At 45.6% G+C, this 17,838-nt stretch overlaps 2 protein-coding genes across 3 annotated transcripts in view; one reads left to right on the top strand and one right to left on the bottom strand.

Annotated features, from left to right (window-relative positions):
- Window positions 1-3,020, top strand: LOC106609484 (E3 ubiquitin-protein ligase TRIM39). The gene is made up of 2 exons (XM_082977755.1): window positions 1-192; window positions 440-3,020. The coding sequence occupies exon 2, from the start codon at window positions 442-444 to the stop codon at window positions 2,071-2,073; it is 1,632 nt and encodes a 543-aa protein (XP_082833881.1). The 5' UTR covers window positions 1-192; window positions 440-441; the 3' UTR covers window positions 2,074-3,020.
- A 909-nt stretch (window positions 3,021-3,929) lies between these two features.
- The window catches only part of LOC106609402 (LHFPL tetraspan subfamily member 3 protein), a 43,410-nt gene continuing 29,501 nt past the window's right edge, over window positions 3,930-17,838 (bottom strand). Inside the window, exons 2-4 of one of the 2 annotated variants that reach the window (XM_014208195.3) lie at window positions 7,262-7,489; window positions 5,802-5,842; window positions 3,930-5,719 (exon numbers count right to left, since the gene is read on the bottom strand). In XM_014208195.3, coding sequence (XP_014063670.1) covers window positions 5,823-5,842; window positions 7,262-7,489 — 248 coding nt within the window. In that variant the 3' untranslated portion in view covers window positions 3,930-5,719; window positions 5,802-5,822. The remainder of the gene's footprint in view (window positions 5,720-5,801; window positions 5,843-7,261; window positions 7,490-17,838) is intronic. The other variant, XM_014208194.3, reaches the window with a different exon arrangement.

The following is a 17,838-nucleotide window of genomic DNA, read 5'->3' as shown; positions in this document are numbered from 1 at the left end:
TGCAGTGTTCGGTGGGGAGGAGGAACATTTTCAACGTCATTTCTCTGAAATGAAACTAAAGCGCACAGTATGTTGTGCATGAGACCAAACTCCCCAGCTCTTCAGAAAACTGTTAAATAGTGAAATTCAGTCTTTGGACCTTTAACACCTAACAGAAAGTAGAACAAAAGTCTTATCCACGAACACATGCAGGTGAGTAGAGAGATTAACATAGATGTTTGAAGATCAGCTCTACACTGTTTATTTATTCTCCTTTTTTCTTTGCTACAGTAGGCCAACGTTAATTCTTTGTCCTTTGGTTATATAACTATTTTCTAAGTTTCATGGTAACACCTTGTATCAAGATTGGTTAGTCTGCCCGTAAAGCAATGCTGGCAAACTATGAAGAGCAGACTGATTGCAGGAAATGCTTTATGGTTTTACCTTGGTCTCTGTCTAGACATGGCGTCTTCCAGCAGTCTCCTGTCTGAAGAGCAGTTCCTGTGCTCCATCTGTCTGGATGTGTTCACTGAGCCGGTCTCTATTCAATGTGGACACAACTTCTGCATGGCCTGTATCAGGAAGTATTGGGATGGCAATGACATGTGCCAGTGTCCCATGTGTAAAAAAACATTTTATAGGAGACCAGATCTGTTCATCAATACATTCATTTCTGAGATGGCTGCTCAGTTCAGGAAATCGGTTCAAGTGAAAGCCACCAGCAGCTCAGACCAACTCCCTGCCAAAACTGGAGAAGTCTGCTGTGACATCTGCACTGGGATGAAGCTCAAGGCCCTGAAGTCCTGCCTGGTGTGTCAGACCTCTTACTGTGAGACTCACCTGGAGCCTCATCAGAGAGTCCCAGCCTTAAAGAGACACAAGCTGATCAACCCTGTGGAGAACCTGGAAGACAGGATGTGTAAGAAGCATGACAGACTCCTGGAGCTGTTCTGTAGGAGTGATCAGACATGCGTGTGTCAGTTCTGCACTGAGGCAGACCACAAGACTCACAACACAGTCCCTCTAGAGGAAGAGTATGGAGAGAAGATGGCTGAACTGGGGAAGATGATGGCAGCAGTACAGCAGATGATGCATGCAAGCTCTAGAAAGGTTAAGGAGATCAAACACTCTGTAGAGCTCAGCAAGAGAGTTGCGGAGAGAAAGATATTAGACATTGTGCAGGTATGCACTGCTCTGGTGCGCTCCATTGAGAGAAGTCAGGCTGAGCTCATTGAGGTGGTCAAAGAGAAGCATAAAAAAGCGGAGAGGCAGGCTGAAGGGCTCATTGAAGAGCTGGAGCAGGAAATGAATGAGCTACAGAGGAGAAGCACTAAGCTGGAGCAGCTCTCACACACTGAGGACCACCTCCACCTCCTCCAGAGCATCCCATCTCTTTGCACCCTTCCACCCACCAAGGACTGGTCTAAGATCAGTGTTCACAGTGATCTGTATGTGGGGACTTGGAGGAGAGTTGTGTCCCAACTGGAGGAGACATTGAATAAAGAGATGGATAAAGTCAAATTGAAGCGGGTGCAGCACTATGCAGTGGATGTGACTCTGGACCCTGATACGGCAAACCCCTATATCATCCTGTCTACAAGTGGGAAAGAAGTGAGATATCAACAGAAACAACAAGATCTCCTTGACAACCCAAAGAGGTTTTCCACCTGTCCTTGTGTCCTTGGAAATAAAGGTGTCTCATCAGGAAGATTTTACTATGAGGTTACTGTTAAGGGAAAGACGAAGTGGGATTTAGGAGTGGCCAGAGAGTCCATCAACAGGAAGGGAAATATCACACTGAGCCCTAAGGATGGTTACTGGACTGTGGCACTGAGGGAAAGGTGTAAGTACCTAGCCTGTACCTCCCCACCTGTCCTCCTCTCCCTGAGAGAAAAGCCCCAGAAGCTGGGGGTGTTTGTGGATTATGAGGAGGGTCAGGTCTCCTTTTATAATGTGGAGGCCAGGTCTCTTATCTACTCTTTCACTGGCTGTACCTTCACTGAGAAACTATATCCATACTTAGGACCTTGTGCTAATTTTGGGGATGAAAACTCTGCTCCTCTGATTATCTCTCCTGTCAATCACACAGACTGAGGATGACGTTTTGACATTGCAGAAGTGTGGAGATAATGGTATCCTGACAAATACTCAGCATGGACCTTGATTCCATTAAGTTTAAAATACAACACTTTGCATTAACATCACTTGTTTAATATTAGATGAAATTGTTCCAGTCTCTTCTGTGTGGTCATTTAATGTACATATACATACGGTGTGTTTTGTTATAATGTCATGCTGATGTGACTGTATTGTGATTAATTTCATGTAATCTCTGACATCAATGATTTAGCAGCCTCTTCGGGGTCAGCTCCAATCATCAATGGGGGCCGACCAATCAGCTGCTTGGGGGAGTTTCAGGAATCCATCCTGAAACACACGTAACAAAACCACAACAGAAACCTGGGAAGGTAACAATGGTTACAAGTCCTCTCCTGTCCCCATCGTGCATGGGGACAAAGCTTTACAACACAACACACGACTATATTTTGAGGTGCCTTTCTCGTGTTGTTTGTTCTGTCTTTGATTGTAACACAAAAATGTCATTACATTTGAAAGAAACACAAATGCAGTGAGTGTTTTAAAGTGTATTTACCCCCCCGTTTTGACTCTAAAGTTTTTTGTATTACATGTTTTATGGAAATGGAAATGGTTGGGACAAACCCCTTTCCCTGGTTCCTCACCTCTTCTGTTTGTTTATCCCAGACTTTCATACACACTCACACACTGCATGAAAAGGCACATTTACGGGTTTAACATTGTCCCGTACATCTCCGATTACATATACATGTCCGCACACAAAAGTGGTCTGTTATCGTATATGTACGGGATGTGTGCAGAGATTTTTGGACTGTGCGCTCCAGTGTTCACTCATAAATACACTTTTTCATGCAGTCAACTCCTCCAGCTACACTTGGAAACCGCCTGGATCCTGTCACTGCTTGCTGACCAGACAGCCAGTATAATAAGGTAGGTGGGGTTTGGACTAGCCAGTATAATAAGGTAGGTGGGGTTTGGACTAGCCAGTATAATAAGGTAGGTGGGGTTTGGACTAGCCAGTATAATAAGGTAGGTGGGGTTTGGACTAGCCAGTATAATAAGGTAGGTGGGGTTTGGACTGAATGAATATGTTCACATGTTGATTAGTTCACATCACAGGTGGTTGGTGGCACCTTAATTGGGGAGGACTGGCTCGTGGTGATGACTGGTGTGGATCAGTGGAATGGTATGATGCCATTCCATTGACTCCGTTCCATACATCAGCAGCTTCCTGTGGTTCACATGTTAAGTTGAGCTTGTTTCAGCCCAGAAGCCCTTAAAGAACACGGCACATTTACAACATAATGAGAGTGGATTTATAAAGCACTTTACACTCACCAGCTGGAAAGTGATATATGCCAATTAGGAGGATGATTAGGTGGCCAGGTTGGGAATTTAACCCCCTACTCTTACAATAAGTTCCATGGGATTTTTAATGACCACAGAGAGTTAGGACACCCATTTTACATCCCATCTGAAAGACTGCACCCTATGCAGGGCAATGTCCCCTTCGCTGCCCTGGGGCATTAGGATCTCCTTAGACCAGATGAAAGAGTGCCTCCTATTGGCCCTCCAACACCGCTTCCAGCAGCATCTGGTCTTCCATCCAGGGACTGACCGGGACCAACCATGCTTTCGTTCAGGGGCAAGCCAGCAGTGGGATGCAGGATGCTATGCTGCTGGCAGTAGACTGCTGACATACTAGTTAGAAAGTTGTGTTGCAGCCCTGTTTGTTTGGCAGTGGTAAGCTACGTGACTTGAGTTTACATGGGCTCTGGAGGCTACTGATCTTTTCAACCAGTTCTGTCCCTTTAAAACGGCCATAACATCCATATTTTGACCTTCAAGAAATTGTATTTTTATTCATTGATAAAATGTGCTGGACAGAGAGCAAGAATGACTTTACGTTAACGACCCATTGCTACTAGTGATAAAGTTGCAGATGGATTCTAAGGTTATAATCCCAGATAATACAATTCAAGACACTGAGCCACATTTTATGGAAACACTTCTTCTCATAGTAAAATGGCAATACACTACAATACTGTCGGTATACATTGTATGGCACACACATCTGAAGTGAATCAATAGCTTTAACGTACTGCATCGATTGTAAATATCATAGTCGAGACGAGATAATATTCCAACACTTAGAACTGCTATTTCTATTTGTTAATAGGCCTATTCTTCTACTTAATACATTGTTCTTCAGCGTGGTTTTCTCCCGGGTTGCCGAGGACACTGTGATTGGCAGCCTGCTCTAGACCTCTATACAGAGTAGTCCTACATGGCCTCTCTGATTCTATCACAACAGTCATTCATTACAGCTACAAGATTTCTTCTTTACCTTCAACTTAGTCACATTTAAAGTGGTGTCAGTGGTGGAGCATCACTCTCTGTTCAGCCGTTGTCTTCCAGTACGGACAAGTCTAAATGGGATCCTTGGGACGTCCCAATTCTGATGTCACCATATTGAAGATTAGATTTAAAACGGTTAAGGTAAGGGTAAAGGTTAGGGTTTTGTGTAGGGACGTCCAAAGGTTCCCAGGTACCGCTAACCCTTCCACCACAGAGTCCAGTAAGGTGGCTCAGCAAGCCAGACAGCGCTTACAGTTCTCATGGCCCACGCTCACCCACTGTAAACAGTCTTACAATGATGAGTCCAATGAAGAGCAAAGAGTGGAACACAAGTCAAGAAGGAATCCACAGGTCAGGTACATGTGGTCCAGAGGTGAGTTTGACACAGAAAGAAGACAGCTCTGTTTGACCAGACGTCTGAACAATCCAATGCTGTAGCCTAGCGGTCATGTGTGGTCATGAGTTAGTTCACCGTTTCCCAAACTCAGTCCTGGGAACCCCAAGGGGTGCATGTTTTGGTTTTTGCCCTAGCACTACATGGCTGATTCAAAGCTTGATGATTAGTTCATTATTTTAATCAGTTGGGTCAAATGCTAGGGCAAAAACCAAAACGTGCATCCCTTGGGGTTCCCAGGACTGAGTTTGGGATACGCTGGGTTAATTAGTGTTTTTCTATGGTAGGGCTTTGAATGGTGGGACAGAATCTCATATTCTTTTTCACAAACAAAACTTTTTTCTTATGACTTGGTAATATGTCTTATTGTCACATACACCAGATGGGTGCAGTGAAATGTGTTGTTTTACAGGGTCAGTCATTGTAGTACAGCGCCTCTGGAGCAAATCAGGGTTAAGTGCCTTGCTCAGGGGGCACAACGACATACTTTTTCCCACCTTGTCGGCTCAGGTATTCAAACCAGCGACCTTTCGGTTACTGACCCAATGCTCTAACCGCTAGGCTACCTGCCACCCGTTAAGTCATCGGCCCACTGGGTCCACTCAGTAACGGATTTCATTTCATAAAACAATATGAAGTCTTCCATCTGTTGTTGCCAATATCAAGGTCATGTCTGGGTGAGAAATATGGCCGTAGGGGTTGGTCTTTACTAAGTGGGTTCTCTTGGAGTGGATGTCTCCTCCTTTCTTTCATTCGTCTTTTTCTTGTTCTGTTCTTTCCGACAGCAGTAGCTCTCCTTTCCACCTCCAGAGTGACGGTATGAAGCTGGAACGTTGTGTTACATTATCTTTCCCTCTGACGGGCACCGACACCTGTGAACAAAGAACACAACTAGATTTACCAATGGCAGCATAAGCATTTGGATATTGATCCCATTAAAGTATGTCAGATAATTCACAAAAAGCACACCCACCTTTGTACAGTATTTGACTGTTTATATGGAATTACCAGTCTCTGTGAGGTGAGAAAGGAGAGGTTAGCATTGGTAATGTTACTATGAATACCACTTGAGCTCGTGTACTTGTAGTAACAGAGACACACCAGTGAGTGGCAGTAGTGAGGAAAAGTCACCAATTACCAAGTAAGGTAATGACATCCTTATCTAAATGGCTCAGAGACCTCCTTTATAAACATAGTTAATCAGTGGACTGACTCCTACGTTACTGCAACAGAACAATTAATCACTTTGCCAAAATGAGACTCAGTCACTCTCTCTCTCTCGTCTTATAGCTGATAATGTGAAGTCAGACATCTTGAAACCCTATAACATTGATAATTGAGGGCGTCTCGGATTTTGGAAGCAGAGCCTACTAGACTTAATTTGAATGTGTGTCCAATTGAGACTCTCTCTCCTCCTGTCCCACAGCTGATAATGGCATCCTCCCTCTGTTCCATGGCATTATCCTGCACCAACAGGCAGCCCTAGCCGATTAGCTCATGTGATTCATTTAGACAGGCTGATTGCCAAGCTGTGTAAACAGCCATTAGTAATTCATGACTCCGTAAATTCTCTCCCTTTTTCTTCCATCTTATTTTCTACATCTCCCTCTCCTTTCCATTTCTTTTCATCTCTTTTTTCTTTTCCCCCCTTCTTGTCGTTTTAGCCATTCTCTTTGACTCTGCCATCTTGTTTTCTTATCTTCCTCTCATTCTCACACTTTCTCTCTCTCTCTCTCTGACTCACCAATTCCCAATCCCATTGGTAATAACAGTAAGCAGGTGTTATGTGAGAAGCAGTTAAAATATGTTAATTGGTGGTGGCTCGGGTGTGTGACATTATGCTGAAAATATTTGCATAAAAAGGGACGGAATATGATTATCTACCATATGGGATGTGGGGTTTTGACAGCAGGGTACAGTTGTTACATTTGATACACACCCGCCCCATGCTATGGGCTTTGGAGGAGGGGGTTGATGAGAAGTGTGTATTTATTAGCCTAAATACATTAAACCCCAAGATATGGAGGAGAGGGGGCTCAGACTTCAGTTACAGAGGTTCTGTTATTCTGTACAACAGTGTTCTTCACTCCTGGTCCCGGAGAGCCAAAGGGTGTGCAGGTGTTTGGTCCAGCCCAGCACTAACATATCAGTACAGTGCTGCCCTTCAGAGACAGGTAGACACCCTGTGGGTCCCCAGGAGCAGGTTTGAAGAGCATTGCTCTATGACCTTACACAGACTTGAACTATCACACATATCACTTTGTGAGACAGCCTCTGTATGGCATGTTCATATGAGGAAAGTCCACAGCTCCTATTCACAAAGCATCTCAGGGTAGGAGTACTGATCTAGAATCAGGTCCCCCCCTGTCCATGTAATCTTATTCATAATGACCTAAAATCACAAACTGATCTTAGATTAAGTGTTGTCCTTACTATCCAGCAGCTCATCAGCCATCAGCCCATCCTGACGGTTTCCCAGGACGAAGGCCAGGAAGGAGAGTATCAGGGCGTCCATGATGCCCATGATAGCCAGGATGTAGGCCCAGCGCACGGAGCACGCTCCCAGGGTGTACTTGTCTGTCTGCTCCCCACACATCCTCTTCACTTCGTCACTGTCCCAGCCGTCTGGGTAGATCATACAGCCCAGAATCAGGCACGTACCTGGGATAGGAGGAGGGAGGGAGGGATGGGGGGGATGGAGAGACAGAGGGAGGGAGGGAGAAAGGAAGAAGTGGGAGATTACAGAAAAGAGAGAATACAGGAGAAACACAGAAAGATGGAGGGAGAGAGAAAGAGAGTGTTAGCTTAACCCATACCATATCTATGCAGCATTCTAAACTCATCACCCTCCCCCTGTAGTCTCTCCTCCATCCCTCCACCCCTGTAGTCTCTCCTCCATCCCTCCACCCCTGTAGTCTCTCCTCCATCCCTCCCGCTGTAGTCTCTCCTCCATCCCTCCACCCCTGTAGTCTCTCCTCCATCCCTCCACCCCTGTAGTCTCTCATCCATCCCTCCCACTGTAGTCTCTCCTCCATCCCTCCCGCTGTAGTCTCTCCTCCATCCCTCCACCCCTGTAGTCTCTCCTCCATCCCTCCACCCCTGTAGTCTCTCCTCCATCCCTCCACCCCTGTAGTCTCTCCTCCCCGAGTCCCCTCCACCCCCGCAGTAGTCTCTCCTCCCCTCCGCCCCTGAGTCTCTCCTCCATCCCTCCCGCTGTAGTCTCTCCTCCATCCCTCCCGCTGTAGTCTCTCCTCCATCCCTCCACCCCTGTAGTCTCTCCTCCATCCCTCCACCCCTGTAGTCTCTCCTCCATCCCTCCACCCCTGTAGTCTCTCCTCCATCCCTCCCGCTGTAGTCTCTCCTCCATCCCTCCGCCCCTGTAGTCTCTCCTCCATCCCTCCCGCTGTAGTCTCTCCTCCATTCCTCCCGCTGTAGTCTTCTCCTCCATCCCTCCCGCTGTAGTCTTCTCCCCCCTCCTCCCCCTGTAGTCTTCTCCCCCCTCCTCCCCTGTAGTCTTCTCTTCCCCCTGTAGTCTTCTCTTCCCCCTCTAGTCTCTCCTGTTCCCCCTCTAGTCCCTCCTGTTCCCCCTCTAGTCTCTCCTGTTCCCCCTCTAGTCTCTCCTGTTCCCCCTCTAGTCTCTCCTGTTTCCCCTCTAGTCGCTCCTGTTCCCCCTCTAGTCGCTCCTGTTCCCCCTCTAGTCGCTCCTGTTCCCCCTCTAGTCGCTCCTGTTCCCCCTCTAGTCTCTCCTGTTCCCCCTCTAGTCTCTCCTGTTCCCCCTCTAGTCTCTCCTGTTTCCCCTCTAGTCTCTCCTGTTTCCCCTCTAGTCTCTCCTGTTTCCCCTCTAGTCCCTCCTGTTCCCCCTCTAGTCTCTCCTGTTCCCCCTCTAGTCCCTCCTGTTCCCCCTCTAGTCCCTCCTGTTCCCCCTCTAGTCTCTCCTGTTCCCCCTCTAGTCTCTCCCGTTCCCCCTCTAGTCTCTCCCGTTCCCCCTCTAGTCTCTCCCGTTCCCCCTCTAGTCTCTCCCGTTCCCCCTCTAGTCTCTCCCGTTCCCCTACTCCTGTAATCTCTCCTCTGTTCACTAGCTGATTGATTCCCTCTCCTGACCACTGTCAGTGATCACTGCAGCTCCTCATGGACACAAACAGTACACCCACCCACTCCAGCCAGAGACACTGGGACTGGCTTCAATTCAATTCACTTGTTCAGAGTGTGTGACAATAACACAGAGACGTCAGTGCGGGCTGTGGTAACAGATCAATAAGAGTATTGTCAGAGGATATCTAGCAGTCCCACACAGTCACAGCAGCAGAGTCCGTAGTAGAGGCATTTGTGTGAGTTAACAGTCGTGGAAGGGCACATTGCTGTCAGAGGCTAAGCTAAAAAGACAGCGAGAGAGTACAGAGCGACAAGTAGATCGATTTAAGACACAATCTCAGGAAATAAAAGAGCAGCCCTCTTTCTCTCCATCCCTCCCTCTTTCTTTTCTTCCTCCCTCCCTCTCATTCACTCACAGAACCTCAGGAAATGATAGAGCATCACAGCAGGAATATTGGTGACCTGTTTCCACGAGAAAAGAGCAACCAGTGAAAAACAAACACCATTGTAAATACAACCCATATTTATGTTTATTTATTTTCCACTTTGTACTTTAACTATTTGCACATCGTTACAACACTGTATATAGACATAACATGATACTTGAAATGTGTCTATTCCGTTGAAACTTTTGTGAGTGTAATATTTACTGTTCATTTTTTATTATCTACTTCACCTGCTTTGGCAATGTTAACATATGTTTCCCATGCCAATAAAGCCCTTCGAATTGAAAGGGGCGGAGAGGAACTGGAGAAAGTGAGAAAGAAATACAAATCAAATGTTATTGGTCACATACACATGGTTAGCAGATGTCATTGCGAGTGTAGCGAAATGCTTATGCTTCTAGATCCGACAGCGCAGCAGTATCTAACAGGTAATATCAATTCCACAACAAAACCTAATACACACAATCTAGTAAAGGAATTGGATAAGAATATAGAAATATATGGATGAGTAGTGACAGAGCGGCTAAGATGCAATAGATAGTATAGAATAGATAGTGAAGGTTACAGTATACATTATATACATATGAGATGAGTAATGCGAAATACTAAGAATAGTGGCATTATTAAAATGACTACTGTTCCATTTATTGAAGTGGCCAATGATATCAAGTCTGTTGGTAGGCAGCCACCTCTCTGTGCTGGTGATGGCTGTTTAACAATCTGATGGCCTCTAGATAGAAGCTGTTTAACAATCTCTCTGTACCAGATTTGATGCACCTGTACTGACCTCGCCTTCTGGATGGTAGCGAGGTGAACAGGAAGTGGCTCGGGTGGTTATTGTCCTTTATTATCTTTTTTGCCTTCCTGTGACATCGGGTGCTGTAGGTGTCCTGGAGGGCAGGTAGTTTGACCCCGGTGATGCATTGTGCAAACCGCACCACCCTCTGGAGAGCCCTACAGTTGTGGGCAGTGCAGTGTTTCCCCACTGTGTTTCTGTTTTCTCCTAATATGTGGTTTCCTGTTAGCCTGGAGTTCAACAGGACATGTGGTTTCCTGTTAGCCTGGAGTTCAACAGGACATGTGGTTTCCTGTTAGCCTGGAGTTCAACAGGACATGTGGTTTCCTGTTAGCCTGGAGTTCAACAGGACATGTGGTTTCCTGTTAGCCTGGAGTTCAACAGGACATGTGGTTTCCTGTTAGCCTGGAGTTCAACAGGACATGTGGTTTCCTGTTAGCCTGGAGTTCAACAGGACATGTGGTTTCCTGTTAGCCTGGAGTTCAACAGGGCATGTGGTTTCCTGTTAGCCTGGAGTTCAACAGGACATGTGGTTTCCTGTTAGCCTGGAGTTCAACAGGACATGTGGTTTCCTGTTAGCCTGGAGTTCAACAGGACATGTGGTTTCCTGTTAGCCTGGAGTTCAACAGGACATGTGGTTTCCTGTTAGCCTGGAGTTCAACAGGACATGTGGTTTCCTGTTAGCCTGGAGTTCAACAGGACATGTGGTTTCCTGTTAGCCTGGAGTTCAACAGGACATGTGGTTTCCTGTTAGACTGGAGTTCAACAGGACATGTGGTTTCCTGTTAGCCTGGAGTTCAACAGGACATGTGGTTTCCTGTTAGCCTGGAGTTCAACAGGACATGTGGTTTCCTGTTAGCCTGGAGTTCAACAGGACATGTGGTTTCCTGTTAGCCTGGAGTTCAACAGGACATGTGGTTTCCTGTTAGCCTGGAGTTCAACAGGACATGTGGTTTCCTGTTAGCCTGGAGTTCAACAGGACATGTGGTTTCCTGTTAGCCTGGAGTTCAACAGGACATGTGGTTTCCTGTTAGCCTGGAGTTCAACAGGACATGTGGTTTCCTGTTAGCCTGGAGTTCAACAGGACATGTGGTTTCCTGTTAGCCTGGAGTTCAACAGGACATGATGATATGGATCAGAATTGTGGTAATAATGACAAACAGTGCTAACTGGTCTGTAATAATGCACACAGGATGTTAACGCATGTAATAGCTATAATCTAATCCCACACCCTCTACACCAGGGGTCCCCAATTACATTCAGCCACGGGACGATTTTTTCTTGAGTGGATGGTCAGAAACACAATTAAAAATAATTTGTACTCTGCAAATTGACCGTAAGTAGCCCAAACCGATAGTATTTGACAACATAATAATTTCAAACCTTAAATACATTGGGATATGATCACATGCCTCTCTATTTATAAATCATTGTGAGCATTAGCGCCGTGTCAGACTCCGGCACTGATGATCCACATTGCTAAGCACTGTTCTCGGATCTGAGTATGGGACACCTATGAGTTTCTCTAGTTTTCAACGTTGATCTTGTTTATAGGTGCTGTGTGTGAGAGATCGTTGGATTCTAACTCTGAACTCATCATAAATAATAAAAACATAATTTACCCGTTCACTTCCTCTTGTAGTGAGCCAGGGAAATGCAGAGTGAGGAGAGAGCATGGATCCTACAGATGTAGGATCTTAATTTGATCACTTTTGTTATCAATTTTCCTGCACCACAGGAAATGCAGATGAGCCTCGTGATTTACAAAAGTCCCTGAAAACCCACACGTTTATATTAACAGTATTCACTTTTCATGTAGCCTACTTTTGGCCAGCTAATAGCCTAACCAGCGAGGAGGCAACATCAAAATGTTCAAATCCTGTTGTTGCAGGATTATTTTACTGTGACAATATGGGTTAAGATCCTACATCTGTAATGAACAAGGAGCCTAAAGTTTAAGTCTCAGGCAAACATTGAATAAGTCAATTAATGAGCCATTGACAATTAATGAGCCACTGACGCCACCATGGGGCACTCTGTTCACAACGTTGACATCAGCAAACATCTCGCCCATACGTCGCCATACACATGATCTGCGGTTGTGAGGCCGGTTGGACGTACTGCCAAATTCTCTAAAACGATGTTGAAGGCGGCTTATGATAAAGAATTGAACATTAAATTCTCTGGAAACTGCTCTGATGGACATTCCTGCAGTCAGTATGCAAATTGCATGCTCACTGAAAACATCTATGGCATTGTGTTGTGTGACAAAACTGCACATTTTAGAGTGGCTTTTTATTGTCCCCAGCACAAGTTGCACCTGTGTAATGACCATGCTGTTTAATCAGCTTCTTGATATGCCACACCTGTCAGGTGGATGGATTATCTTGACAAAGGAGAAATGTTAACAAATGTAAACAAATATGTGCACAACATTTGAGAGAAATTAGCTTTTTGTGCGTATTTGACTTTTCGGGGATCTTTTATTTCAGCACATGAAACCAAAACTTTACATGTTGTGTTTATATTTTTGTTCAGTGTACAGTCGTGGCCAAAAGATTTGAAAATGACAAATATTAATTTTCACAGTCTGCTGCCTCAGTTTGTATGACAGCAATTTGCATAGCCTTTGGCAGGGTAGAGGCCTGGGGGAAATCAGGGAGTGGAGGAGTCTGGACCTTTCAGTCCTCTCACTCCTCGTCTCCATCCTCCCTCCAACTGTTGCTGCTTCTCCATCCTCCCTCCAACTGTTGCTGCTTCTCCATCCTCCCAACTGTTGCTGCTTCTCCATCCTCCCAACTGTTGCTGCTTCTCCCTCCAACTGTTGCTGCTTCTCCCTCCAACTGTTGCTGCTTCTCCCTCCAACTGTTGCTGCTTCTCCCTCCAACTGTTGCTGCTTCTCCCTCCAACTGTTGCTGCTTCTCCATCCAACTGTTGCTGCTTCTCCCTCCAACTGTTGCTGCTTCTCCCTCCAACTGTTGCTGCTTCTCCATCCAACTGTTGCTGCTTCTCCATCCAACTGTTGCTGCTTCTCCCTCCAACTGTTGCTGCTTCTCCCTCCAACTGTTGCTGCTTCTCCCTCCAACTGTTGCTGCTTCTCCCTCCAACTGTTGCTGCTTCTCCATCCAACTGTTGCTGCTTCTCCATCCAACTGTTGCTGCTTCTCCATCCAACTGTTGCTGCTTCTCCCTCCAACTGTTGCTGCTTCTCCATCCTCCCTCCAACAACACAGACAGACAGATTACAGTCCCAGTTCTCCGCCCTTTCACGCCACGGCTGCTTAATGTCTTGATTGAGGCTGGCTGGTTGATTGTGATTGAGGCAGGCTGGCTGGTTGGTTGTGATTGAGGCTGGCTGGTTGGTTGTGATTGAGGCTGTGTTTGTGCATGTAGGTTCTTTCAGTGCGAAGGTGAACCATGCTAAATGCATATATAGACGGTGTAAGATAAACTGGGCGCTCTCCTTTCCCTCTCTCACACCTTTCCCCTCCCCTCTCAATCCTCCCATAGTGCTGCTGGTCAGAGGGTCAGTGTGTTCAGGCTGGGGGTAATGTGGGGATGTAGGCTGTGTGACATGGATGCTGTGCCGTCTGCTGCATATGGCCAGGCTCATCAGCTCATGAAATGAACAAATGCAAACACCCATGTGCACGCACACACACAGCCAATACAGCACCGCATATTAACTGTACAAACAGAGCAGTCAATGTGATTGCAGCCATAGAGATTCATTTTAGACCATTGAATTGTAATGCTAGCAGGGAGCTGTCCAATCAAGAGGTGCTGAAACCCCCCACTGGAGACCTGCTGCATTCACTCAACTGGTTTACATGAGCTGCTCTGTGGTTTGGATTAGAGTGCATTCTTTCCCCTCATCTCTGTATGCAGCCAACACACTCTGGCAGACTATAGCATTGGCATGCTTCTTTCTCTCTCCCTCCACGACAACTTGTTTCACTTGCCATTGGGGCCGACAAGGATTTTACAAGGAGGCAGACAGAGAAGGAGAGGGGGAGAGATAAAGGCAAATGAATGAGATTAGAAAGAGAGAGGGAAAGAGCTGAGCACTCTGTCTCTATGGCTCAGAACGACATCAATTGTAGCTGTTGCTTCTCTACTGTGCACAGGTGTCACAGGCCGGCTTATAGCCTGTGGCAAAAATTAGGGGACATGAACAACAGGTATAGGCCAATCAAAAGGTTCTTTATTGTAAACGAAAAAACTATTAACTTTAAACAAAGAAAAAAGGAATGAGGTGGGGAAATGTCATGGTGTATGTAAAGTGCATGGATGCATGAATCTGTGTGTGTGAATATGACTGAGTGGAAACTAAGTAAACCTACAAAGGAACAAACAAAACAGGATCATACCTGGAGGAGCAGAGAGAGAGAGAAGAGAGGTTAGTGAAGCAGTTTAAATACCCTGAGCCCAGGTGGCTCCAATCACGCCAGCTCCAATCACTAACGACCCTCCTCTGCCTGCAGGAGGAACCGCCCCTGCACTGCAGAGGGGCCGTGACAGAGGCAAAGAGCATCATGTCAGGAACAAGCACTATGAGTTTATTCAACGAGTGTCTGAACAGAGTAAGAGCTATATGAGGTGCCTGTTGTTTTCTTTCCTAGGGAGAGAGGAGAGGTGGAAATACATAGAGGGATAGACGGAGGGCTTGCTGAATGGAAGTACCATCGGGAGGTTACAGGGTTAGAATCCCAATGCGTCCCATCTGACACATAAAGAGAGGAAAGGAAGTGTTCAACAAGCAAGACTAGTCCATCCTGTCCTTAATTGAGCAGCAATGGTGGTTCTTAATTAAACCAATATATATGTTGCATTTGTTCTGCAATTCATTACTTTGACCTTTGAGTCTTTTCTACCCTGACTGGGAAAAAGTCCTATCCTATTCAAAGCAGAGAAATCTGCTTCTGTTCTCCATTCCTAAAGCAGAGGGGTTTATGGATGGTCCCTGGAGGTCAGTGTGCCGTTAAAGAGATAGAGGATCAAATGAATAACAATCATTCTGCAGCAAGCCGCCCACGTCTGTATCAGCCCCAGGCCCAGGCAAGATCACAGCAGTTATTGTATTATTAGCTATTCATAATAGCCAGGGGGGACTAAACAGTCGACCGAAACACAAGGTTCTACATGCCTTATTCCTAACAAATGTACAAGGGTACACTTATGACTCCTCGTGAAGAATATTTCAGATCATTTTGTTTTCAGATATTTTTTTCCCGTCATAAAAAATGCAGAGCGTTATAGTATATGCCCTTTAGCAGATGATTTTATCCAAAGCGGTTCACAGTCGTGTGCATACACCTTTTTTCCCGTATGGGTGGCCCCAGTGGGAATCTAACACACAATCCTGATGTTTTTCCCGTATGGGTGGCCCCAGTGGGAATCTAACCCACAATCCTGATGTTTTTCCCGTATGGGTGGCCCCAGTGGGAATCTAAACCACAATCCTGATGTTTTTCCCGTATGGGTGGCCCCAGTGGGAATTTAACCCACAATCCTGATGTTGCAAGTGCTGTGCTCTATCAACTAGGGCACGCAAGACCATGCTCTTGTATTTGCAGGAATGATATCTTACATTACTTCATTTATATTAAAAAAAGGTCAGAAAAAAAGCTAAACTCATGTCATTACTGTCTCCCAAGGCAGCATAGTGTAGTTTATAGTAAAATGCAACAACAAAATGAGCCAGTCAACCCATTGTCAGACATAGCAATAGGGTCTGTCTTTTCATCACAACATAAATCACTATGATAATCCTCATAGGCATAAATATTGTTTTTCTGGTTTAAATCCCTCTATGAAAGCCCACTGACTGACCTCCTCTGGTTTAAATCCCTCTATGAAAGCCCACTGACTGACCTCCTCTGGTTTAAATCCCTCTATGAAAGCCCACTGACTGACCTCCTCTGGTTTAAATCCCTCTATGAAAGCCCACTGACTGACCCCCTCTGGTTTAAATCCCTCTATGAAAGCTCACTGACTGACCCCCTCTAGTTTAAATCCCTCTATGAAAGCCCACTGACTGACCCCACTGGAAGCAATAGTTGACCAGGGAGAGTAAAAAAGCATTTCCACCAATCAGAAGTAGTCAGTAATTGCCACCAATGGCGTCTTCTCCGACAGATCTGTTTAGAGGTGGCAGAAGCAGATGCATCGTCATCATGACTGGCGGCCTGCTGTTAATCATGTGATCCGTACAGGAAGTGACGTTATGTGCATGTGGGTGAAGCCAAAGATTGTTTATTATATTGACAAGATAGTCAAGTGACCACTAACAATGGAAATGCATGTCCTCAAAGATGGACTGCAGGCGAGATCAGGTGGGGCCATTCTAGCCAATGAGAGGACATATACGCGTGTGAACAAAAGGGATAGATAGAGGACTCATCTTTGTATCTGTGCCATTATAGCTTTTGTCACAGCATGGGCTTGTCACATGTGCTCCCTCTCCGGCCTCTAGGTCATCAGGCTGCTCATTATCCCACACACCTGTCACCATCGTCACGCACACCAGGACCTCATGACACTCACCTGGACTCCATCACCTCCTTGATTACTTATATATATATATATATCACTCCCCTTGGTTCCTTCCCCAGGCGTTGTTTCTGTTCCTGTGTCAGATCTGTGCGTTGTTCGTGTTTCTTATTTTGTATTATGTTGTGTTTATTTATTAAAACACTCACTCCCTGAACTTGCTCTCTGACTCTCAGCGCACATTGTTACAGGGCTCCATTTTAAAATAGTCCATTTTCTTCTTCTTCTTCTTCATTGGCTGATTGCTCCCAACGCATAGGAATCCCCACCCAGATGACTACTATAAAATGGTGGAAGCCCTCAATGGCAATGTCCATGCTAAAACGGGTTATATCCATGATGAGTCCTCTATCTCTAGGACAACAGGCTCTGATATAAAGTTGCAGAAATGCCATGTGCGTCCACTTATATCAGTGCATTCATAACTTAACCATTACGAAACTTCTATTCGATCAAATAAGCCACACACAGCAAATCAGCAATAACAATTTTTGTTGACACTCATTGATCGCCATACAAAAATTCCTTATTTTCATGGACAGATTTTAGGCGGACTAAAACCTCTTGCGTCACCTCTTCCTGACTCTCTCAGGTAGCCGAGCGAGACACTTCCGTCAGTCAGACACTCAACCCTTCGCTCAGATATGACAAGCCCTTTATCATACTCATAAAGAGCTGTAGTATTACAGTAGCCTTACACATTGCACAGAGGACACTGTCTCCCATGAACCTCTAGGGCGGAAGAACAGAAGAGGTGATTGGGAACAGGTGTTCCAATTAATTACCGGCGGCTGCCAGCAGACCCGCCGAGTACCGAGCGTCTGCCAAGGAGGAGCCACAGTGACAAGAAATGCAGCCTCACAGGGAAAACAACATTTGTTGACGCACTGTGTAATCATAAATAAATAAATAAATAAAAATATATATTTTTTTTTTATCGACCTAATAATGTTTTGATGCGCTTCCATGAGAGGGAATGATTAGTAGTATAAGCTGAGTAGTAGTAATTTAGTATCATAAATTAACAAGGCTTTTTGGATGGGACCCAGCTACAGACTGGGGACTGCTTACTGACTGTGCTGAATGAGCAGCAATAGAAAAGCTATTTCCTCCATTCTGATGGAG

Source organism: Salmo salar, chromosome 07, assembly GCF_965601325.2.
Source record: "Salmo salar chromosome 07, fSalSal1, whole genome shotgun sequence".
NCBI classification, from domain to species: Eukaryota; Metazoa; Chordata; class Actinopteri; order Salmoniformes; family Salmonidae; genus Salmo; species Salmo salar.
This window is presented reverse-complemented; position numbering and strand designations above follow the sequence as displayed.